The sequence below is a fragment of the Podarcis raffonei genome, chromosome 11, assembly GCF_027172205.1.
Source record: "Podarcis raffonei isolate rPodRaf1 chromosome 11, rPodRaf1.pri, whole genome shotgun sequence".
Taxonomy (NCBI): Eukaryota; Metazoa; Chordata; class Lepidosauria; order Squamata; family Lacertidae; genus Podarcis; species Podarcis raffonei.
In genome coordinates this window covers 28,103,579-28,130,358 of record NC_070612.1, presented here as the reverse complement: position 1 = coordinate 28,130,358, position 26,780 = coordinate 28,103,579, and the positions used below count along the sequence as shown (strand labels likewise).

Genomic DNA, 26,780 nt, shown 5'->3' with positions numbered 1-26,780 from the left:
ATATGAGCAACTTTGGAGCACAAGAGAACGCAACAGACTCTGGGAATGATTTAGAGTGTAGTTAACCGTGCTCTGAAGATGAGATCACTGCAACACTTTATGGCATAGTGGCAGAATGGCTGGTGTCCAGCCTGATTTAAATTCTTCACCCAGAGAGAAAAATAAAAACTACATTGATAGGGGAACCCCCAGCCCCCCAACTGGGCCTCAAGGACCTGTCCAAAAGTTCCAGGAATTAATAATGGTAGACTTACATGGAGACAGATCCACAAAAATCGGGTCTATGTTATGAAGCAGCTCCGTTCTGGGGGAAGGTTCGCCTTCACTAGAATAAAGTTTATTAGGAAAGGCATTAAATTTCTTTCTACAGTTTAACAGAATCCTAGCCCAGCTATTTCAATCATTCCTTTTGCGATTCTCTCAAGAAAAAAGGAAGTCTGTTAACTAAGTGTGCAAAGCTGCTCAGAAATTTAAACAGGATATTGTTTGTCCTGTACCAAAATCAAGCCAGAAGAAGAAAAGAAGAATTGGGAGCACACTTTCCTTTGAAGCTCTGCCTCCTGGTTTCATGGTTGCCATCACATGATTGACAAGTGGGTGGCCCTTCCCATCTAGGAAAGTGATCCATGGTGGTGGGGAGTTCAGGCTGGATTCAGTTCCCCAACCCTGAACTAAGTTACACTCAGAGTAATCAGGAGCCCAATTAATTTTAGTTATGCATTTCAGGAATGCGTACATTGGCAAAATCCAACATTGGGGAAGTGGGCTTTTATTCAGCCATCAGGACTTCGCTTTTTCCTTTCTCCTCCCCACCCTGCAGCTCCTGTGGCCCCACCAAATCTGCTGAAGAGAGCCAATCAACCAGAGAAGATTTGGGGTGCAGAAGGAGGGTGAAGGAGGGGAAGAGGAAGTCTCATTGCACAAGTGGAAGCCTGTTCTGCTTGCACATGGCCACTATTAGATGTTACACAAGGCATTTCTTCACACAAAGTGGAAACTCAAAGGATTTGCATTAATGGATTAGTCATACAGAGAGCAGACCCGCTGAAATTAATGGGCATGACTAACATAAACTGGTCTACTCTGAGTGGAAAAAGGAACGCGGGTGGTGCTGTGGTCTAAACCACAGAGCCTAGGGCTTGCCAATCAGAAGGTCAGCGGTTCGAATCCCTGCAACAGGGTGAGCTCCCATTGCTCGGTCCCTGCTCCTGCCAACCTAGCAGTTCGAAAGTACGTCAAAGTGCAAGTAGATAAACAGGTACCACTCCGGTGGGAAGGTAAATGACATTTCCATTTACTGCTCTGGTTCGCCAGAAGCGGCTTAGTCATGCTGGCCACATGACCCAGAAGCTGTATGGTGGCTCACTTGGCCAGTAAAGCAAGATGAGCACTGCAATCCCAGAGTCGTCTGTGACTGGACCTAACGGTCAGGGGTCCCTTTACCTTTCTATTCTGAGTGGAACTTAGTTCAGAGAAGGGGAAATGAGCCACACTGAACTTTCCACCACCAACTTCCCACTTGGATAGATGTGCAGGGCCACCTACCAGTCAATAGTCCAATGTAAACATGAGGCCAGAAGACTTTCAAAGGAAAGTCCACTCCCAATTCTTCCTTTACATATGTGGTTTGATTTCAAGTCATGCCTACAAACAAAAACTGTTCCTTTGCAAGAGTGGCTTGAGCTATGGCTTTGCAGATCCTTTGCAGCTGTGTCTTGAAATCAAGCCAGGGCTGCAAAGAACAACATTCTTTTTAGCTACCCAATAGTTATAAAACACAGTAAGTCAATGCAAGATATTTAGAAAACATTTACCACACAATTAAACAAGAAGACATAAAACTAGCAATAAAAATAATGTAAAACAAAATGGTTTTCACTTGCTTTCTGAGGGTGATACCCAATGTTAATCATATTCAGAGTAAACTCATTTAAAATCATGGGAACTGGCTAAGCTGACAGAGAGGATACATGAGAGAGACAACATGGATTTCAAAAAGGAGTGGGAACCATTTATAAACTATATAAAAATACAGTATAAAGATTTGGACCCATTGGCACGTTTTGACTAAACTTTCCCAACTATATAAGAGGTAAAACCAGCAAGGTATAGAATTTATTTAATAAATCAATATGGAAATATTGGGGAAGCCAAAGAGGGGGGAGGGGTTATATATATGGATATATAAATTGTTCAATTAAGATTTGTGGAAAAGTTGTTGTTACAATTTGAAAATTCAATAAAAATTATTATAAAATACAATAAAATCATGGGACTTAAGCTCATTTATTTCAATTGGTCTGTTCTAAGTATGACTTCTTTGGCTCTCAGCCAAAATGACTAAAGGTAGGAGCTCAGGAGGCCTTTTTTGGGGAAGCGTTTCAAAGGGTTGTGTCCAATGCTAGTCCTACTCAGAGTAGACCCACTGAAGTTAATGGGTATGACTAACTTTGGTTCATTAATGTAAATGGATCTACTCTGATTAGAAAGTACTTGGATACAACATAATGTTGCAGCACCCTAAAGAAAAATACAGTTGCCTAAGTCAACAAATTTATCCTCATGGGAAATGGATCAGGGCCTCTCTAAATTTTATGGGAGAAGGGTGTCATGTGGGGGGGGGGGGAAATGCTGTACAAAGTACCCAGCTCCCTAGATATATAGGGCTTTGTGCAACATAATTAGTACCTTGAATTATGCCTGGAAACTAACAGGTAGTCATTGCAACCAGTAGGGAGCAGGTTTTTAATGCCCCCAGCAATCTGCATTCACCAATAGGGGGGTGAAAACATTTTGTACTAGCTGCAGCTAGGGGGGGAAAAAACTTTCTAAAGGAAATAGAGTGCTATGCTTTCAACTTTATCAAGAATGCCTTGTCCAACCAAAACCCTGGTTGGTCTGCAGCACTTGGGAAAGTTCACAGAATCAGATTGCTGGAGAATACCCAATGGTTCCTGCAGTACAACCCTTTGTTCCAACACAGGAAGATATTCAATATCCACAACATCTCTGGAGATGCCTGTCCAACCAGATAGAATAATAAAAACATCACCCCAGGCAGGCAAAAATAGTTTAAATAGCTCTAATAGAAAGCTGTTGTAAGGAACTGATGCATGACAGAGTCGAGCAAGGAGGAGACTGTGGTCAATTTCATGTACTCTGTCTGTTGCAAAACTGTAATTGCTGCAGATGTTTTTTCTTCCATGGGGGGTCTACCAATAATTCTGTGCACCCTTGTACTTTTAAAACTCAGACAGCTTAATCCAATCTATTAAAAACCCAGCCATTATAGTTTCAATAAAATACCCCTGCTGAAACTATGTAAAGACTGCAAACCGCTTTCTGCATTGCTGATAGCTTAATGAAGCAATTATCACCTCTCTCCATCTTGTTTACTCTGTGATATTGAAAACCAGTTACTTTTCAACCATGCAAGAATGTATCTGTTTACACTGTTAAAACACCCAGCACTCTGGGGAATTCTGGTTAGATTGCAAAGGCGGGGGGGGGGGGGGGGAGAGGAAATTCTACAGGGAAAATTTAGAAGGTGAAAACTTGCCCATGAGTAATTTGACTTAATCAGACTATTGGCAGGAAAGTTTCTGATGAATTACACAGTGGACATGCATCAGGGTTGCATTAATTTTTCTGCTACAAACAGCTGGGTTATCATTCATTTAATCAAATCCGCTTATAGCAGCAAACACTCAAGTGATAAATTATTTCTCAGGACCTTCTCATGAGTTACATGGATTTTTGAACAAGGCGTCATACAAAATGTTTGCTGCTTGAGTCTGCTAGCTTGATTAAGTTTAGTTGCCCCACTTCTGCTAGTTAATAAATCCATTAAAAGAAAATCCGATCACATTTTTAAGGACATTTAGTTTAAAAAAACAAAAACATGGCAAACAAGGATTTTGCCCCCAGAAACATCTTGGTTGCCCATAATGCACCATGGAGAGGGGGATAATGTCCTACTAAAACAGAGGTTACCTGATTGTTCTCCAGACATCAAAACCATCTAGACGCTTTGTGCCATTCGTAGACCCTCCAGCGAGCTTCACCAGGGTTGGCAGCCAATCAGAAATGTGGATAAGGTCATGACTTTCCACTCCCTTCCGTTTCAGTAAAGGACTTGCAACAAATCCCACTCCTCTCACTCCGCCTTCCCACAGTGTCCATTTTCTTCCTCTTAATGGCCAGTTGTTTCCACCTGCCAACGTTTGGCCCCCATTATCTGAAACACATTAAGCGGTAAGTATGAAGAAACCCTGTTGTTAGTTTTTAAAAAAGTTTTATACACCTTCAGTGGAGTTTTTAAAGAGGAGGTTGGATGGCAGTGTTTATTCGACCTCCTGACAGATGGGTCACTGCTGTTTACTGGGAGGAAGAAAGACCACGGTAATGTGGACCAGGTCAGCACTGTGCAAACACACTTGCAGAACCAATATGGTGCTCCAGGTGTGTGTTTGCGCAGTGTCAACCTCATTGCTGCACTGCCCCCCCTTCTCCCAGTAAACACCGGTGACCCTGCTGCTGGGAGGTCAGGCAAGCACCATTGCCCGTGTAATAAAAAAATTAAGGTCTTATATATATAATAAATGTTCATAAATGTACCAACCAAGTACAAACATAGATATGTGGAACACATGTCTGGACCAGCACAGGAAGACCATGCTGAAACCATTTTGACTCCCAAGTTGACCAAATGTTTCTCTGCAAGGAGGGAGGAGGTGAGAAAACCTTCCTTGTTACATGAATTGGGTAATCACCATTTCAAAGGAATGGGCAGACTGCCAGGAAAGGCAATTAGATAAGGTAGTATTTAGATAACCTGGCAGACAGGAAAAACAACAACATTCAAATTTCTGTTGTAGACCACCTTTCTGAGATGTAGATATGATGTTTGTGGGGGGTGGTCTTGGGTTACACCCCTTCTGTGATGTATGTATGATGTATGGAGGGGTGGTCTTGAGCTCCATGGCAGGGAATTTAAAATGTCTGTATAAGGGCAGGCACACCTTTGTTCTGGGCCTTCCTGCGTGTGAGGGGAGCACCCTATTGCAACAGTTCAATAAAGAACAGGCTTACGAGCTGCTTTGCTTCTCAATATTCTCTGGTTGGCCTCTGTTATTTTCTCCTACCAATAGGGAACCCACATAAGGACTCTACAGTATACGGGCTCTTGGATACCCCATAAGGGAAAAGGGACATATTTTGTTTACAACACCCCACGCCATCATCTGCTACAGGGTTGTTGTTTTTTATTAGACAACATTTCATAGCTAACAAATCTGACTAACATTTATAAGCAGGGTGTAGAGGACTGTATCTTAATAAGGAGTGCCCATAATTTAATAGCAAAGAACAAGAACTGGCAGTTCAGGTTAAAGTGTCAGGTAAAAGGTACTGGGAGAAATTCCTGACTGACTTTGGAGACCCACTGCCAATCAGAGTAGACAATATTGGGTTAGATGGACCAATGACCTGCCCCAGCATATGCATTACAACTATCCCCATCATCATTATACTTATTTATTTATTACACTTATATACCTCCTTTGCCTCCAGAGTCCCAACTCCCCATTAATCTTCACAACAACCTTGTGAGGTAGGTCAGGCTAAGAAACAGTGACTGGCCCAGGGGCACCCAGTGAGTTTCATGGTTGAGTGGGGATTCAAACTCTGGTCTCCCAGGTCATAATCTAAAGCTCTCACTGTTACATCACACTGGTTCTTATCTTATGCATAATTTGAATGATTTCACTCTGAAATATGTATTTATTAAAAGAAAATTTTCACAAATCCCAGCACTCCCATTTTTAAAAGATAACCCATTAAGGGATCATATTCACTTGTGAGATACCTCCCACTGGGATAGACTTCTACCTGTTTCGGGCTCTGCACTGCTCTGCTTTCAAGTTTTATAAACATCAGTAAATACAGTTTCTCTTTGTTACTGGAGAAAAATCATACAGTAATGAAGTGTTCTGTTGCAATTTAATGCTCATTAAACAGAGAGAGTAAAGACCAATATTATTTTGTTCTGAAGTGGGTGGGTTGTGAGTAGGGCTGCAATGTTTGATCAACTGATTGATTAGCCAATTCTAAAACCTTTTAATTGACTGAAAAGGTGTTCCTAATTAACTGGGCAGCAGACATAGATATACATTTTTAAAACCTATTATTTATGTGACTACTTATGAATGTGCATACTTCAAGCATCATTTAAAACAAGCATTCTCATGCTCTCTAACACAAGAGAAATGCCTCTTCTATGGTAACACCAGTGTGGCTTATAGACACACCTTGTCTAGACAAAAAGGTTGGATCCAGAGCTGCCTTTCTGCAAATCATCAACAGCCTAAGGTCTTGGGCCCAGCAACCTTCAGGATCCTATGCACCACCATTATGTCACAAAGGAGAAAGAAATCCTCTAAGAACACCCTCTTTACTTTACTGCCTTGTATATGAAATCCAGAAAATAAACACAGAAAGAGGCCTTTGAGATTCTTCTACCATTTTCAGGATTTGTTCTACAAGAGGAGGTACTCTCTGAACCAAAAATATAGAAATGGAAGACCTAGTCCTAGATCTCCATCACCTTGCCAGGTTTGGCAAGTAATGAATGTGTAGCTCGTTCTGTGGGTAGAACAGATTTTTGATAATACTGTTTTGGAGGTTCACTTCTTCAACATGTAATCTTGCAACCTAAAGTTGGCTTCCAGAACCTGACAACTATATTGATCAGTGCTTCGGCTACAGATTTGTACTATAACCATGCAACAATACAACATGGCTTATTTCTGACCAGTTTTCTAGACATCCTTAGCAATATGTGAGTCCACCAGACATCCTGGATTGTCCTGAAACTTTAAACTCATGAAGAGATTAGAGTCCAGGGCCAAAGGATTAACAATATCAAAGTCATTTCAGGCAAAATAATTGATAATGTTTCAGTCCTATCATCTTTATTGTAATGCAAGGGTAAGAAACCATTTTCAGGACAACAGCCTCATGAATATTCTTGTTTTCTTATCACTTGATGATTCTGAGCTGAATGAGCAAGCCACCTCCATTGAAAAGGATTGTGCCTGATATCGAGTCTTATGAAAAATCTGGTGGTGGTGATTTGATGACTGACACACATGTATGAGCCATTACGTGACATGTCCAGCCACCGAGTTAAAAACAAGTATGGGTAAACCAATCAGCAGTACTTTGATAGACTAGTCTACAAAAGTAAGTATCTTGCAGGTTCTGATCCAGTGTCTGCAACATTTGCTGTGGATGTCCATGGAGGCTGAAGCTTCTCATTCATCTCTATGAAAATGAAATACATTGGGTTGTATCCAGACTAAGTTAGCTGCACCTGGATCCCATTTAAATCAATGTGTGGGGGGGAAACACGCAACCATTTTAATTTATTTCAGTCAGAATGAAATGCAACTAACATGGCTGTGGCTTAGTGGCAGAGCACAGTGCTCTGCATGCAGAAAGGTCAGAGGTCTATTTCATGACATCTCCAGACAAGGAAAAACTCCTGTGTGAAACCTTAGCGAGCTGTTGCCAGTCAGCACAGCCAGTATGGAGGTAGATGGACCAATGAACTGACTTAGTACAGTGCAGATTCCTAGGCTATTGGAAATGCCAAAGAGCACATGGAACATTTCCCTCTACTGGGGGGGTGGGGGGGTCTGTGTGCCCAAGAATGTTGAACATGGCCCCAAAGTTGATTGTGCTTAATGGCATCTTAGGGCTTGAAGGAAGTGCAAGTGTATCTCAAGCGGTAAGTACATTAACAGGACAGATAAACACGAACAATTTCATTACGCTTTGTAAACAGATTGACATAATTCCTTTTGATGTGGCTCCTTAGATCTATGGGAGATTAACCAATTTGTGCTTCAGGCACGCGTGCCAGTCCCAAACATTTTCACCTCACACGCGCATATAAAGGGGGGGGGGACTCCTATATGCCAAGTGTGTCCTACACGTGTGTTTACAGTGGTACCTCAGGTTAAGTACTTAATTCGTTCCGGAGGTCCGTTCTTAACCTGAAACTGTTCTTAACCTGAAGCACCACTTTAGCTAATGGGGCCTCCTGCTGCTGCTACACCACCGCCACATGATTTCTGTTCTCATCCTGAAGCAAAGTTCTTAACCTGAAGCACTATTTCTGGGTTAGCGAAGTGTGTAACCTGAAACATATGTAACCCGAGGCAGCACTGTACTAAATGCATAATTGCAATTAAAGACAGAGTGGACACTTCTGCAATGGAGCTCCATTCTTGGGAGCTGCAATCAACAGCTGGATTGGAAATCCAAGTCAGCTGATTTTCCTGATGATTAGAAGAAAAATACCAGGCATGTAGAAGGCTGCATGATGGAATTACCTCCAAAGTCTGGATAACTAAAATAATACAGTGATCAACTTTATCCCACTCCAGTTCCCTTTTCTTATTTCTTTTGTTTCCTCCAAATCTAGGGAAATAGTCCATATGGCAAACTTTTGAGCACATAATTAAATTATCTGCACTGCTTGTAGGAAGCTTCTTCCATACTTCTCTTCAATCTTCACCTAAGAGCAACAGATTTCTTTTCATTTCCTCTACAACAAGGCACTGAAAGTGGGAACTCAGGCAGTTCATGTAAAATTTTGGCTGAAAAAATCATTATTCATGAACTTTGGACAGATGTTTCTCATGTCCCTAGAACTGCTTCAGAATTGCTTTATTAGTACAAGGTTTTTGAGAATCAGGACCTTGATTCAATTTCAGCCTGGCTAAAGATCTTATATGAATCAATAAAGCAGAAAAGCAGCCCCATTTCTGCTCAGTTCCATCTGAAGACTTGCCAGATATCCTGGTACAGTGTGAGCCCATGAAGCTACAGACAAGACAATGATAACTAGTATAAACTGGCTTATCAGCATGAACATCTTCTAAGAACTGCAAGGCAGCAAAATAATGAATGCTTGACCTGGAATAAACCAACATTACTAAATCAGCAAGAATTTGAAGAGCTCATGAAACAATCTTTGTGCTCTCTTCCTATGATCCAGTGCCATGTGCGTACATGGATATCACAACAAGCTAAGAATATTCAGAGGTACATATTTAAAATTGGGGGTCTTAAAAACCACAAACTAGAATTGTAAAATTGGTTTTTAAACTGGGTTGCAGACTGTTTCTCTCTCTTAAACACACACACACACACCCCACCATATGTGAAGTCAAGAGGAAGTTCTTTTCCAAAATAATTGCTGGTGGTCAAGATGCCATTAGCTGGGTAATCACCTTGATATTTTACACTACATTCAAGATGACAGGCCATAATAAAATGCCAATGAGAGCAGGTAAGAAAGCTTCAAAGGTGTCTTAAGAGAAGGTGAAGCATGCCTGCTCACATTAGGAAAAGGAGCCATGCTTAGCTAGGTCACTGCTGTGTGTACTGACATAATCCCCATGAATTCCTCATTGTGTGCCCCTGAAGTAATTTGATCCTATTCCCTGTTATTTGAAATACAAATAGCTTACAATTCTAAGCTTCTCTTCACCATGGTGGATGAACAAAAAACAAAAGCAAGTGTTAATTAACCTATAAAGTAAATCCAAATACCGCAGTCAAGAAAAGCTTAATCTGGGTAGCTGCATCATGTAAATGAAGCAAGATTGCTTAACCACTAATTAAATGTATTCTGTCCGTCTCTATTCTAGATGTAAGGATAGCCTTTGCTGGATCTTTGCAAGATCCATTTTAGCCCAGCATTAGCTTTTCCATAAGTAGTCAAAGATATAGATCAGCAAAGGTATACACATCTCATGACTGTGACCACTGTGGTTTTTTTTGACACTGGAATCTGGTAACACTGGAAATGTACCGCCATTGAGCACAGCCGTTCCACTAAACTCACAACCATTGGAAGATCCTTCAAAGATTTGCCTAGCACAGGGATGGGGAAATCTGTAACCTTTCATTTGTTGTTGGGACTATGGGTCCCATCAGCCCAGCCGGCAAGGCCAATGGGCAGAGATGATGGGAGTTGTAGTCCAGTAACACCTGAAGAATCACAGGTGATCTAGCCCTTTTATATGAAGCCACAAACTGAATCATTTTGTGTGCGGACAGACTTTTGATTCAGCGGATGCCTTTGCTAACAGAAGAAGGGAGTAAGATCTCTGTGTCCCCTGGAAATCTGCTCCAGAGAGTTAACGGCCCCTTTCATGGGTGGTGGCACAGAGATCTGAAGGAGGAATCTCCTCACCTCCTCTACTGTAAGTGGAGCCCTCCACTCGATCAAAGATTCCTCAGCTAACAGGATTCCTTCCCTTTGTAGAACAGAACAGGTGGATACTGCAACCCCATCTAACCAAGCAACCATCACCCTGTTTTGAAGAAGTGAAACCCGAAAGTTAACTGTGCATTCATGTAGGGCAGGGGTCAGCAAACTGTTTCACCAGGGGGCCGGTCCACTGTCCCTCAGACCTTGTGGGGGGCCGGACTATATTTTTTTGTGGGGGGAAATGAACGAATTCCTATGCCCCACAAATAACCCAGAGATGCATTTTAAATAAAAGCACACATTCCACTCATGTGAAAGTATGCTGATTCCCGGACCGTCTGCAAGCCAGATTTAGAAGGCGATTGGGCCGGATCCGGCCCCCAGGCCTTAGTTTGCCTACTCATGATGTAGGGCTTGGTTTGGATTGTAGGAGTCCCTCTCAGTACAAATAATTATTAGTAATTGACCTTCAAAACCTCCCAACTTTACACTACTGTGTTGACTATAATGTCAATTAAACTTAGTGGAGTGCATGAACGTACTTATGCCCCCCCCTTATCTCAAAGTTCCTGTTTTAATGTGGAACCAAACCAAGAAGCCTTCTCATTTTAATAAACACAGCAACAGAAGTAATAAAAAATTGATTTCTTCTACTTCGAGCTATTCCAAGAATAAGAGATGCTGACACATGATTTCTGTCACCTGAAATTCAGTATGGACTATGTGCACACAATGTTCAGAGGAAAATAAAATATGGTGAATAATAGCCGTGCTAACTCCAGAGAGCTGACTTTTTCAATTATAATAGCAGGTAAGGTAAGGTTACTCTGCTCTGGAAAATAGCAAGTAAAAAGCTATTTCTGAGCACAAAGACTCCTCCTCAAAATATTCCTTAATGTGCTCCTGAGAAAAAAATGAACAGTCTGCAGGATTAACAAAACGATGCATGTATCTCAGCCCTAAACACATAGCCTAGGAGGAACCAGCGAGTAAAATAAAGAATGAGGTTTGTAGCAACTCCAAATACCACCACATCCACTATATACATTTCTATATAACTGTAAAACTAAGCTCCCACACACATGCAAAATATATTTTCAAAATGCAACCTTGTTTTCCTTCTGTCACATTCTTGCACAAGGTCTTGAACAAAGCAAATGGCTGTCCCACATAGTTAAGCTTGTTTTTGTTTTAATGTAGAATATCTGCAGATGCCAACCATTTTCTTGGAAGGAAGATCCACCGGTTTCACTGGAACTTGCTTCAATGCAAGTTTATTTAGGAATGTAGCCAAAAACCTGTGTCTACTGAATGGAATACTGAATTCCGAGGGTCAAAACCTGCTAAAATGTGGCTGGAACATTTATGTGTTCTTATTCAGAGAAGGAAGTTTATTTTGAATGCCGGGTTTGGGCATCCCCTTATGCCTTTTGAAGCAGTGTGTTCTTTTGGAACAGGATCTACTCATCTGAGGGGTTTTTTTGGTTTTATTTTTTTTTTAAGTTAAGGACCTAATTGAGATGTATATTTGTAATGCCTTCAAAAGGGCCATGGAGGAAATGAGGCCATTATTGCTGCACTTTCCAGATGTTGTGTAAGAACTTCAGAAAGCCGAATCTCGCAATCTTAACACACTCCAAGCTGCGTGGAAAACACTTTTACAGTCAGAAATGCAAAACCTACTGAAGTAGAGGCGTAAGGGTGATTGTTATCAAGACTGACGCATATGAGGGAGGCTGCTTTTAAACATCATTATAGACAACAGAAGGTTTTCCCCTATTTTCTTTTCCAGGGAAAGCAAACAAAAAACAAACACAAGATCTTGAGGAAATGAGCAGGGATTCCTAGTAAGGTTGCCAGCTATATGAGAATGCTGCCTTGAAAATAAATAAAGTGCCGCATTTAGTCTGCACTTACTTCCAAGAATACGCTCTCTGGCACAGCAGCACTGTGAGGGAGAGAGGAAATGATCTATGCATATTAACGCTTTGTGTTGTGCCTTTCTTGTTTGGGGACTGCTGCATTTGGTCAGCCAGATTACCTTGCTCTCCTCTCTTTCCTCCTCAGTTTATTTGAGGTGGACGGCTGTGGCTGCACTTTGTCGCTTATCTTGCACAAAATAAACAGAGCAATCTGGAGCTAATTTAAGCGGTTTACCATATCAGGATATGGCTGGGAAAGGCTTTAAGGCAGGGAGTGGGGAGGGAGGGCTCAAGGCAAACAATAGCTCTGTGAAGCTGAACAGCAGTGAGCACAGGAAGGCTCTGCAGACAGCCTGGCAGACAGCTGTCAGCCATTCCAATAACAATCCCTGCAGCCAATGAAAACTGGCCAGCATTTAAAGCCCCCCAAACCAACCCAGGAACACCAACAATAAAAACAAAGGATTAAACATTTCAGCATATAGTGGCATGAGTGACATGGCTGTAGCTCAGTGTCAGGGAATTGCTCGGCTGCTAGTGTGGTGCTGTTTTTCTCCTGCAACGATTCTCAAATAAAGAGCAGCTGTAATTACAGTACCATATCTTGCAAAGCACAGGCCAAAACCCAAGGAAGTGGCTTTATTTAGTGTGAACTATAACTCCAGTCAGCCAATCAGACCTATTTACATCTGCTTTCCAAATCAGTTCCCTTCTCTGATGCCAGGAGAGGCATGTATGTATGTACGTATGTATGTATGTATTTAAAAACCCATCTCTAAACAACAGGATAACACAAAATGAGAAATCCATGTGGTCCAATTTTCTACAGCAGACCACAACAGGAAAACAACAGATCAATGTTGTTGGTCCAAAATTTATTATTCTCTTGTATGACTCCAAGTATAATATTGGGCAGCATATTCTACTTTATTATTCCAAATAGCTATGAAATGGCTCAATTTCTCCATAAAACAATTATTCACCCACCTGCCTCCTTTTACTCTGATGGCATTGGTCACACACACACACACACACACACACAATCTCTTAAGTCTTCTAACAGCCAGTCTGTGATGGGGGGATGGGTTTGTTTTTTCTATTTCTAGTTTATGGCCATTCGTGCTGCTATTAACAAATGGATAATCATTTCCATCTCTTCACAAAGAACTACATAACTCACAAAAACAGAATAATGCAGCCAATGGACCTAGTGGTAAAACATAACCCATCATATCATTGGTTTTATAAAGGATTTAATTCTAAAACTTTATAATCTTGGAACTTGTCCAACAAATATGATCTACATACATTCCTAGAACACTGTAGTTCCAACAGTAATCTCCTGTATAAATTTTGCTTAGCCTAAGTGGGTTTGGAAAACCTTGTTAATTGTCACCAGGACAGTATCCATGATGTTTCTCCACTATTTGGCCAAAGCCTGCTCTATAAAAATTACTTTCCTTTATGACAATAGATAAGAGTGGTAGTAGCTGTTGTTGTTGTGATGGATTTGTTCCAGCCTAGTACAGTGGTACCTCAGGTTAAGTACTTAATTCATTCGGGAGGTCCGTTCTTAACCTGAAACTGTTCTTAACCCAAGGTACCACTTTAGCTAATGGGGCCTCCTGCTGCTGCCGCACCGCCAGAGCATGATTTCTGTTCACATCCTGAAGCAAAGTTCTTAACCCAAGTTACTATTTCTGGGTTAGCGGAGTGTGTAACCTGAAGCGTATGTAACCTGAAGCGTATGTAACCCAAGGTACCACTGTATATAGGTCCCCCCCCCCATGTAGTGGGGCATTGAAGTGAGCTCCTTCTTACAAACCTTCAGCAAGCAGGAAGTCCTCTAACAGGACGTCCATCACAAAAAAAGAAGGGATGGTGCAACATACAGATACAGCCTACTTTTACAGGCTTCTGTGTAAAAAGATCTCAGCTCACACTGGGGGTTCCATGCATGATGAGATTATTTGGTTTTAGCTAGTAATGGTCCATTATCTATGAAATTTCTAATAATCAAGATATTTTTGATACTACTTCTAAAGTATTCCATATATCAACTAAATTAAGAACATAATAGTTGGTAGAGCATAGATCAGCCAGTAGAGCATGAGACTCTTAATCTCAAGAGTCATGGTTTGAGCCCCACGTTGGGAAAAATATTCCTGCCTTGCAGATGGTTGAACCAGATATCCCTCACGGTCCCTTCCAAAGCCACAATTCTATGATTCTATAAGAGCAGTGCTGCTGTGTCAGGCCAGTGACCCATCTAGTCCAGTATCCAGTTCTCACACAGGCCCATGGAAAACCTACAAGCACAACCTGAACACAACAGCACTCTCAAATTCTGATTTATAAATGCTTATCTTCAACATTTGTGATGCTTCTTGAATGTTGGTGAGAAATTGCTGTTGTTAACGTTAGTGAGAAATGTTGAAGTGCTTCCTCATTGCAACACATTGCCTCAACTCAAGCTATTGCATGACAAGGGACATGCTTTGAGAGGTGACACAATAAGGCCTATCCTTCCCACTGACCTTGGCTGGATCCAAATGCCACTTGGTTTTCTCCTATCCTATCCCAGAAGTGCTTTCTTTTGTGCTATTCCACTTGGTCCTTATGCAACCTTAATGCAACAGGCGGAAATCGCTGGTCCCTGGATATGCTTCATTTCTTATTTCCTCCTTTTATCATGTAACTTATATGGCAATCCATTATATAAATGTAGCAAATCAGTGAATGAATGAATGAATCTCTCTAACTATTCAGGTACTTGCAGTCATCTTACTACTTTTGCATCCCCCTCCCCCGATCATACCAAAATCTCATGGGTGTCTAACCTGGCTGGTCCACCACAGAACTCTGCTAGTGTGCTGTTTATATTGATCATCTATTAAAGCAAAGCAGAAGGCTTGGGAGTTAACATTCGTTCCTTGTTTTGCCAATTCATTAGAGTCTTTCAGAATGTGCTAACAGTTTTTAGCTATTTTTAGGCTAGGCAGGACTTGCTGGGGTGGGTGGGGGCTTTGAGAAGATGGCAAAAGCAGAGTTGAAAGGAAATCTCAGCTGAAAGCTAACCTTGGGACATGTGAAGTCCATTCCACCAGGATATTCCTGTAGTACTGGACAATACCTTGCACAGCAGGGAACCAGACTGGATTGGATTAGTATTGTTCAACCCTCAAGTAGATTGTGTCTCCATAAACTTAAAAGGATTTTAAATCATCTTTGTAGCCTGCCAAATTTTTGCAAGTTCTGAAAGATGTGTAGGGCAGATGGTTAAGCACAAGGCAGAGAGAAACATATCCTCAGAATAAAGCTGTGTATTGTGGATGTGTGAAAGCCATCTTTTCATTTTCACATACATATATATATAGAAGGCTGATTGCCGAAGAATTTATGCTTTTGAATTACGGTGCTGGAGGAGACTGCAAGAAGATCAAACCTATCCATTCTTAAGGAAATCAGCCCTGAGTGCTCACTGGAAGGACAGATCCTAAAGCTGAGGCTCCAGTACTTTGGCCACCTCATGAGAAGAGAAGACTCCTGGAAAAGACCCTGATGTTGGGAAAGATGGAGGGCACAAAGAGAAAGGGACGACAGAGGACGAGATGGTTGGACAGTGTTCTCGAAGCTACAAACATGAGTCTGACCAAACTGCGGGAGGCAGTGGAAGACAGGAGTGCCTGGCGTGCTCTGGTCCATGGGGTCATGAAGAGTTGGACACGACTAAATGACTAAACAACAACAACATACATATACATATACATATACATATACATATACATATACATATACATATACATATACATATACATGCATGTTGGAACATTTATCTGCAAAAGCATATATGCAATCCTAACAAAATGAATCTAAATAACTACTGTGGCATCACATGCACACAGCTGGGCTCATTTCATATCATTATATTCATTCAAAAGCACAGATCTCTTTCTCTGAATCATGTGGCTTTTTGTTGCATGGGTATTATAGCAATCTTCTCAACAGACATGTTCAGGACACATAATCACAGATATGAATATAGGAGTTTTCGAAGAAGAACACTCCAAGGCTTTTGATGGACTTTGATAGAATTGCCAGCAAGCCAAAGATACACACTACAAAGATCTACACTACCTAGAAGCTGTGGCTAGTTACTATCCCACCCTCCAAAAGCATTCATATACCTATCAGTTGTTCCTATTGGCTGTTAAGGAGCATATGTGCCCTCTGTGTTAGCACCACACTGTAGTGCTCAGCTTGTTGCATCCCATGCCTCTGCTTCTACATGCAAGTACATGCAGCAAACTAGACATTCGTGGCACCTTTTCACATGCCAATTCATCTAGGTGTGAAGCAAGCCCTAAATGTTAGCCTGATTTATAAAGATAAAATTGCATTGTCTTCATTAAAGAATAAGAAATAAAGAGCAGGCCGTGTGTGTGCATATCAACTTTTTGCTTGTTTATCACAAGTACGGTAGTTTGTGACATTGTTTGTGACATTGTGCACAGACGCAGGTACCAGTGCAGCTTGGCTTAAGCCATGGGACCTGATTAATCAAACAAGAGCACACAATCAGCTTTTGAGCAGTGGTGACAGATCGGCTTGTACTATGTCAAGAAAAAGACAGGCTATTAATTAACTAGAAAATCATTTGTCGGTTTTAAGATCTCAGCAGGCTTGTCGCAAGTCCTAACATTTCACTGTCTCATTCTGCACCATTTACGGAACATGTGAAATTATGCAGAACACCAAAAGGTGAAGCTGTTTCCATAGAGGAGAAAAACAAAATAGGTTCTCAGGGAATTATAAAAACATTTAGAAACTAAGGCATCCTTGTAGAAGGATATGCCAAATGTAGTATTTATTAATACAACTGACATATTACAGAGGTGGTGGCCAGAATTCTATAGTTAATAAAGAACGTGACAGACATATTTACTAAACATATATCTAAAACACATTTACTTGGAAGAGTCCAAGTTTCCATTTCAGTGTAAGTTACTTCGGAACAAACCTGTTTAGGGACCTAACTACACATTACACAGACATGCATGTAATGAAACCTCAAATACCCTTATACCCTTTCTACAGAGGGATCAAAACTGATTTTGAGAAAGGGGGTGATTAGGAGCAGAGAAGCAGTGTGTGGGGGTGGGGGGGTGTTTTTCCTATCTGTTGTTTCCCTGGTCTAAAGAACCTCATTCCTAAATGAACAAATAGGGGATCATATCTGCACACAGTGAGGCCCTAATAATCTATTTGATGAAGTTTAAGACTACAGGAACTCCTAACCTCCAGTAGGGTGGAGATACCTATCAAGCCAAAATGGATCTAGATGGCTTTCTGACTGTTCCGGGTAAGTCCCTATTGCCTCAAAGTCCTGGTTGATCTCTGGATTAGAGAAACAACTTGGACAGATGACACAATTGCTCCTGAGAGCATCCTCTTTCTGTGGATGAAGGCACACTTTGGTTTTCCAGGGAGCTCAGGGCAATGGAGCAACAGTTATGGCGCCTAGAGTGAAGGTGGAGCAGACGCACTCGAAATTGGCATAGGCAGAGCTCCTATTAAGCCCTGCAGATCAGATTGAGGGGGTGCCACATTCCATGGGTGGGAGAAGGGAGGGAAATCTCATTGCACAAGCAGACCTCGCTTCATATATGCAACAACTTAGCCCACCCACAATTTTGTTCCAAACAATGTTGGGCAGCAACCGAGCAGAATCAGACAACATTCCTTTCTTTCTTTTAAGTAGAGAAGAAGAGCCTTGATGGATCAGACCAAGGGCCAATATCATACTGAATATGAATTTGCATCCTCAGGAGCCCGGTGCATACATAACAGTAAACCAGAATTAAACCAAGTATGGATTACCAGAAATGAGCAAGCATGCTGGTGTACACTGTTCAAATCACACACACCCTATACCTTTTGCCATGTCAGGGGAAAAACAAAACCAGACTGCCGGCTTAGCATTCCATGCAAACCATGGTTTGTTCTTGGTTTGCCCTTGTGGTTGTCTGGAGAGAAACAAGACACAAGGACTAGTTTGCATGTGCAGTGGTACATCTAGTTGCGGACGGGATCCATTCCAGAGCTCCGGTCGGATCCTGAGGTTTCTGCAACCGGAGGGACCACTTCTGCGCATGCGCATGGGGCGGTAGACCGCTTCTGCGCATGCACGTGCAGTGAAACCCGGAAAAATACTTCCAGGTTTGCCACGTTCACATCCTGAAGGATACGCAACCAGAGGTGTGCGTATCCAGAGGTACCACTGTAATACTAATTCAGCACTCTCATGTGTTTCCTCCCAGTGCAACAAAGGGAAAAGGAAGAGGGCAGAGACAGTATGAGTCACATGTACTAGTGTGCTTGCTCATTCCTGGTAATCCATACTTCGTTTAACTCTGGCTTACTGTTATGTGCAAACATGGCCAAGAAGTAATATGTCAATATATAAATATCAACCAAGCAGCAGAAAGAGGCACACTGCATCTTGAATCCCTCTGTGAAAAAAAGGAACCATCTGACAAGTCTGAACTATCTATATTAGGAACAATAAAAGGGAGACTAAATATGTCCAGAATTATAGAGGGTGGTGCTGATATGGAATGTCTGAAACATTTAGTTATTAAAAAGGCATGAGGCTGAGGACTGGATTGAAGCAGGGGGCAAGCCTAGAAACAGCTCTTCTGTACACTTCAGCTTGGATGAAGCATTTAGAACCGGCTGCCAAAGATAGCAATAAAAGCATGTCATTTTTTCCCATTATTAAGTTTTTTAATTGTGTGGGTGAATCCTTCCAGTGCTTATGAAAGGGGAGGATTAATAGTATTTACTACAGCTATGCAACCTCTATGAAAGCTCCAATTCATAGCTCAACCAAGCAAGTTGATTTCTGACCTCTGGCATTCCCATTGAACTGGACTCTTGAACTTATGCACCGAACAATTTAAGACACTGTGTGTGTGTGCACGTGCGTGTGTGTGCGCACACAGATGTGTGTGTATGCTGTCTATAATCACTTGCAGAATGGGCCTCTCTATACTCCCACTGATGCCAGACATTTAACGAATACATCAAAGACCTACACTGTGCACAAGCAGCTCAAGGTATGTATCTGCGAAGAACGCTGTCCTCAGTTTGAACTCCAAAACTCCTCCCCAGTCACACATATTAAGAATCAATTCATCATTTCAAATCTTAATCTGGTTGCATAGGATCTGTAGAACACTGCAGTTCTCTCTAGGGGCAAACAATATGGATCTTTGTAGGGTCCCAGGCATACGTCAACCAATTGCTAGCTGGTAATGAATGAAATGGAAACTCAGCCTCATTCTGCAAAACAGTGATGCCCCCCCCCCACTCCACTATATTTACACACAGTAACATTTTAGTGTCTTTACACCAAAGCAGCAAAAGGCTTGGCTTGTACCTGTTGTCCTCTGAAATATGCACATTTAACTACTTAAGTTCTTATATGTTGTTTTAAAACAATGCCACCATAATTTTATTATACCTTTTGTTATACTGGTATCATTCAGCTGAAATTGAACCAATTCAGGATTAGACTTCTACATATTTCACTATATTATTTATTTAGATTAACAGCCCACCCAAACCTGAGTGGAGTTTTTTTAAGAGGAGTAAAAAACAAAGAGGACTCAGAGCAAAATAAAAAGAAGTTCCTTTTCCAACTTATCTCTGAACTCCTAAGGCCATCTCAAAGAGTAGGCTATGTTTCAGAAAGATGCCCAGATATTAGTTTTCATACTGGAGCAACATGGAGAAGTACCGTATTTTTTGCTCTATAAGACTCATGTTTTCCCTCCTAAAAAGTAAGGGGAAATGTGTGTGAATCTTATGGAGTGAATGCAGGCTGCGCAGCTATCCCAGAAGCCAGAACAGCAAAAGGGATTGCTGCTTTCACTGCGCAGCGATCCCTCTTGCTGTTCTGGCTTCTGCGATTCAGAATATTTTTTTTCTTGTTTTCCTCCTCCAAAAACTAGGTGCGCCTTGTGGTCTGGTGCGTCTTATAGAGCGAAAAATACAGTAGGTTCTATGGCTGTTTCAGGTCCCAATTCATATCTTTCCTCAACCATAAGGTGACTGTAAGATACCCACAATTTCTCAGCCACAGTCGCACAACCCCCTACAATATGGAGATAATCACGCTAGCCTTCCACAGATGGATACTGTGAGGATTATTGGGACAAGGTATGTGTAGCTCTTTGTAAGCAACTTAAAATGTACTATACAAGTGTTACGCCAGGTGTGGGTGAGGGGCAAAAGGAAATGCAATTCTATGCATGTCTGTTACACTTTTATCCAACCCCAAGCAGCTCATGGGTTCCCCCAATTATGTCCTCACAACAACCCTGTGAGGTAAAAGCTGGGCTGAGACATAGCGACTGCCTCAAGGTCATACAGTGAGCTTCACAGTTGAGAGGGGATTTGAACTTCGGTTCGGCAGTCCTAGCCTGACACTAGTCTAATCGTTATACAGTGGTACCTCGGGTTAAGTACTTAATTCGTTCCGGAGGTCCGTTCTTAACCTGAAACTGTTCTTAACCTGAAGCACCACTTTAGCTAATGGAGCCTCCCGCTGCTGCTGCGCCGCTGGGGCACGATTTCTGTTCTCATCCTGAAGCAAAGTTCTTAACCTGAGGTAATATTTCTGGGTTTGCAGAGTCTGTAACCTGAAGCGTATGTAACCCGAGGTACCACTGTACTGCATCAGCTCATGTTGTCCACAGGACCAAATTACTCTCTGGCATTTCCACCTACAGAAGAAGGCCCAACACAAACACTCTCCAGGATGCCAAATAGGAACAGGATGTTGATTAGTTTGTAGCAGCCGTTGGAGGAGGGGGACGTACACAGATTGTTTTGTTTTCTGCCCTTGGGAGGAACACTGTGACAAAGGCTGAAAACTCCTAGTGTTAGCGGTAAAAAGGACTACACTTTGAATCAACAATGCACCGTGGAAATAAATTAGTATGTGGGCTCTATCAATCATTGTCACAAGAGAAGCCCTACTTCGCATCTTATGGCGCCCTCTTGTGACAATGATAAAGTACATCACCCTTCCCCATCATTTTATTTTTTTGCCTGGAACAGGCAAGTCTGTTGAATTTCTGCCTATCAAGCCACCGTTAAGCCTCTGTTAGGTGGAAGCCCCACTTATTGCTTCCCACACTTTCCGGTATTTAGCACTAAAACAGAAGCATGTTTACTATAGTATTTGACTACATGGGTACAGTGGACGCTTGGGTTGCGAACGTGATCTGTGCGGGATGCACATTCGCAACCTGCAGTGTCCGCAACCCACAGTGGGGTGTCTGCGCACATGTGGGTTGCAATTTAGCACATCTGCGCATGCGCAAAGCGCGATTTAGCCTTCTGCGCATGTGCGATTGCCAAAACCCGGAAGTAACCTGTTCCGGTACTTCCGGGTTTCAGCGGTCTGCAACCCAAAAAAAACGCAACCTGAAGCGTCTTTAACCCGAGGTATGACTGTACACATTAAGAAGCCACAAGAAACAGCAGGCTAAGGGCCATAGCTCAGTGGCACAGACAGCATCTGCTTGGAATGCAGATGGCCCCAGGCTCAAACTGCGGCATCTGTGCGAGCCTCACACAAGGAGCCAGCTCCCCACTTCAGAACTCCTCCCCACCCCTCCAGCACACAGAAACTGCCACTGCAATTTTGGCTACAAGTAGGATTAATTGCAGTAGTATTTATCAGTGTAAATGCTGCAAATTGCCCTATCATATCAAGACTGCAACAAAGCAAAGCAACTTGGGTCTTTTCTTCCAGGTGCTGTACAAAGTACAGAAGAAGCACATGTGTTCTTTGGTCGCAGAGTCTCACCGATGCAGCCTTAGCTCTGGACTGCTTTTCTTCTCAAGGGGTCACTAACGTGGTGCCCACAAATCTTTCCTAGCCCCCTCCAACTGACCCTGCTGACAGAAGCATTCTGTGGTAGCCAACAGAATGGGTAGCTGTGTCTTAGGATTGCAGGGACGGTTTATTAAGAGTTTTACGATTTTTTTTGGGGTGGGGTTACATTCCTTACACAGATACCAAGTAAGCCTTCGGCATTCTTTCCCAACCTCCATTTTCCCTGCTAGATAATCAGCTTAATAGCCAACAGAAAATTGCCAATAATATGTGCGTATATCTAATTGTTAATCTTACCTGTAGAAAATATTAGAACCGTGTTGTTCCAAAGGCCGTACTTCTTCAGGGCTGCAGTGACATTTCCCACAGCTTCATCCATAATAGACACCATTCCTGCATATTTGCGTCTCTTTTTGTCTTTGATAAAAGAATATGGCTCTATATATTTCTCAGGTACTTGAAGAGGCTCGTGGACTGATTGCAGAGCGAGGTAGAGAAAGAGAGGCTGTCGCAAAAAAGGCACAACACCAAAAAAAGAGACCGTATCATTAAATGCCATAATCAGCATACTGGCTGATAAGCTTCCAGCTGCAACTACTGGCTTCCTTCCTGCCTTCTGTCTTCAGTTCTCAAGGATAAAAGAATATTTAATTGAAGACATCCCCATTTTTATGATGTTGCCAGACTCCACTGGCCCCAGCCAGAATGGCCAGCAGTCAAGGATGATGAGAGTTGCTGTCCAACAACATCTGGAGGGCCATAAGCTGATCTAACTCCAGGCAGACCTTCAAATTCAATTTTTGCTTTCATTAGGGAAGTCTAGAAATATTTAAGAGCAGGGCACACCAGTAATTGGGTCAGACATGCTACATTAGTGGTGCAGGACAGGGAATACTCTTTGTATAATCTGTCTGAGACATCTTTTAAAGATGAAACTTTCTTTTCTCAGTTTTTCCTGGGCCACTAAGGCTGGACTTTTCCATGTTTGTACCTTATGGTATTGTATTGCATCTTTGATTTCTTTTTGTGGTTTATATTGACAGTTTTTACTGTTTATTGCTTTGAGATGTTTAACATTAAGCAGTTTAGATGAGCATTTAATAATAATGTTAATATTTAACATTACAGTGGTACCTTGGTTCTCAAACTTAATCCGTTCCAGAAGTCCGTTCCAAAGCGTTCCAAAACCAAGGCACGCTTTCCCATAGAAAGTAATGCAAAACTATCTAAGTAGACCATTGATCCATAAAATGAAAGCAATCATTAATGGACTGTACTATAAAATAAATGAGACAGTATTGTAGATTATAAAAATAAAAATTATTATTTTTTCTTACCTGCACTGATCATAGTCATTGTTTGGATGGGAGGCTTTTACCCATTTCCACAGTCACACAATCAATCAATCAATCAATCAATCAGTAGCTGAACTGGGTTCCACACAGTCACAAAAACAAATTAACCGAAAAAGCCACAAAAACAAAAACACAAATAGCAAAAACAAAAGCGCCAAACTTAATCTATTCTGGAAGTCTGTTCGAAAACCAAGGTGCAGCTTCTGATTGGTGGTGCCCCGGAAACAACAGCCAACAGCCACATTGGACATTTGGCTTCCGAAAAACATTCAAAAACCGGAACACTTACTTCCAGGTTTTCGGCGTTTGAGAACCAAGTTGTTTGAGAACCAAGGTACCACTGTACTGATATTTAATAATAATATCTAATTGATCACCTGGTTTAACAATGTATTGATATTAATAATATCAATGCAATATTAATAATAACATACATGGTTTTCTACCAAGGACCTAAAGGCAGCATACATAAGGTTCTTCCAACTTTATCTCCACACCAACCTTAGGTAATGAGAGACCTAAGAGTGATGTGGCAGAGGCATACATGGAAATCCTTTGCAGGTGAAGTCGGTCACACTGAGTTAAAGGGGATTGTTTACCAGACAACCATGTATAGGATTGCAGCCACAGTGATGGCCACAGGGAGCCAGTGAATGAAGAAGGAACTGAACCAATGCAACCATCAAGCACAACACTATTCACTACATCACACTGGCAGCCACAGGTGCTGCAAGCAGATAGCACTGGTACAAGTTTTGCCGCCAAGATTTAAACAAACTAATATTCCAGTATTTTGAAGCTGCTCTATCAAATTTATCATGCAAGGAGCAGAAAAACCAAAGAAAATGTTTCAGAAACTGAATTCAGTTTCTTTCTGATCTATTTTGTAGGACAGCCCTGTCAATGTCTTTCCCCAATACGTTGTTAAATTCCCGATTATGAACTTACGACTATAATGGAACTAAGAACAGGTAGCTGCACCAAAGCGTCTGATCATAAATGCATCAAAATGTATTAATTCCAACTTTATATTTTAAGAAAGAGACAGAATTGTACCTTCTCAGTCTGGTGATTAGCTATAAGATCTACTGCTCTTTCTGTAAACACATTAGTAGAGTACATGTCTTTAAATCCATCTGCAACTTCTTCTCCCTCTCGAAAATCAAGAGCACACCGAGTTACGTTCTTCGCTTCGATGGCCACACAGCGCTCGTGAGAATAGTAATCTTCACTTCCAAGAAGGTAACCTAAAAGAGAGAAATATTAAGTCTCTCTTTTTATGTATTCATTAAATTTATGCACTTGTTACATTTCTCTTCCCACCCTTCCTCTCAAAGGAGCCCAAGGAAGCAAACATCAAAATGTTTAAACAATACAATTTAAAATAAAACATATTTAAAACATTAGCAAACAAAATAAAAAGCATTCTAAAGCTTTTAGAGTATCTAAACCATTTAAAAACCATCACATACCCTCAAAGCTGCAAATTTCATGGTTGCCATGGTCAGTATCCTTCAGCCTGGATAAGCAGGAATGTTTTTAAATTTATATTGAAAGCCAATAATGAGGGAGGGAGACATGCCTCGCCGGGGAGGGCATTCCACAAACAGGAAACCACCACCAAGGAATCAACACAGAATCATTCCTGTGACAATTTCAGTAGGAGAGTCTTTAAAAGCAGAATGGCAGTAAGATTTGGAGCTCCCTTGGCAAGTCAGTAAAAAGGAGGAATTTACCTGGTCTGGTACACCTGGGGGAGGGGGCGGAATACCAGGACTAAATAGGATTGTTTTTATAAAACAAGTCAACAAATCATTTGGCAAACTCTCTCATCCCCACCATTAAAAAACTAAAAACAAAAACCGTTAACATCTGCTTCCATGCTTGCATGGTTAATAGGAGTCCAATGATGCTTTTAAACTGGCAAGTGCATGAGAGATTTTGAAACTGAAATGATGGAACGTCAAAGATGAAAAGCCACAGCAGCCAAGATAAAACAAAACGAAACAAAAACCCTATAATAATTCTTGCAGCTGAAGCTAGAATTACTAAGCTATTTCTATGTTGCAAAGAGTATTTTTCATGCAAGCTATTCAAACATTTCCAATCTCCTGCTGACACCAACTGGTGAGTGAGACAGTCTCTCCAGAATAAAGTATCCCCATTTCCAAACAGAACAGAAGGATTTCCAAATAAAATCCTTCTGCAGCTAGCTTGCCACAAATTAGTGCCGTTTAACAGACACAAATACACAAATCAGGGTTAACACCAATGGATAGTAAGTTAATAGGCAGCTCCTCTGGTTTGCAGTCACACCGAGCAAATGAAAGTCCTATATTTCTTTATTATATTTAACAAAAGGTTTATGCCACTTGATTTTAAATAATTTAGAGATTTTATTACAAACAAAAACAGAATTATCAATAAAAGGCAGGCAAAAGCAGATATTAAACATCCAAAAGATAATTAAAATTAGCAGTGTACCAATGCCACAATATAGCATGGGTTACACCCTCAGTTACCTAAACATGGCCTTTTACGTTTCCAGTTTTTAATTTTTTTCTGTAATTGCACCTGACAACACTGAAACAACACTGTGTAAGGAGCTTGTGTTAACTGCGAAAAATGCACATTTCTATACAAAAGGGAAAATCCTACAATGCATTGTATTGTCTTTCAAAATTGTATTGGGGGGAACCCCTCAATTTGACCATTATGGCTATTGTACCCCAGTCTTTCCCAGTCTTTGCAAGGTTCAGATCCTACTATCTTAAATTCCCACATCCAGCTCTATAATTAATAAAATAATAACAACAATAACAATAATAACAATAACAACAACAATAATAATTTATACGCTGCCCATCTGGCTGTGTTTCCCCAGCCACTCTGTGTGGCTCACAACAGAATTTTAAAAACACAATAAAACATCAAACATTAAAAACAGATATCTTCTAAAAGTCAGATAGTTGTTTATTTCTTTGACAACTGATTATCAGTTTGCAATCAATGTGTGACATCCAGTGTTGCAGGAGACTTCTGCTTATGCAATGGGGCTTGCCCTTCTCCTCTTCCTCCTGCCCCCATGCTCCTTCAATAGATTTTTAGGGCATGCAGGAGGCTGAAGGTGGGGCAGGGAGGAATCTAGTCCACTAACTGAGTCTCTTCTGCTGGATTCTGTTGTAAAGGTATGGCCCTGGGAACCTTAGCCCAAGTCTTTTGCACCATGCCCCATATATCCTACCTCGTCCCCTTTTAAAGAACTTAATTTTGTGGTTTTTAACTTGCTTATTAAGCGATTTTCCCTG

General features: G+C 41.4%; 1 protein-coding gene across 1 annotated transcript in view; it reads right to left on the bottom strand.

Annotated features, from left to right (window-relative positions):
* The window catches only part of ARSB (arylsulfatase B), a 65,211-nt gene that overhangs the window by 28,181 nt on the left and 10,250 nt on the right, over nucleotides 1-26,780 (bottom strand). Inside the window, exons 3-6 of the mRNA XM_053409157.1 lie at nucleotides 24,529-24,719; nucleotides 22,415-22,622; nucleotides 3,994-4,237; nucleotides 255-325 (exon numbers count right to left, since the gene is read on the bottom strand). Of these exons, the coding sequence (XP_053265132.1) occupies nucleotides 255-325; nucleotides 3,994-4,237; nucleotides 22,415-22,622; nucleotides 24,529-24,719 (714 nt within the window). The remainder of the gene's footprint in view (nucleotides 1-254; nucleotides 326-3,993; nucleotides 4,238-22,414; nucleotides 22,623-24,528; nucleotides 24,720-26,780) is intronic.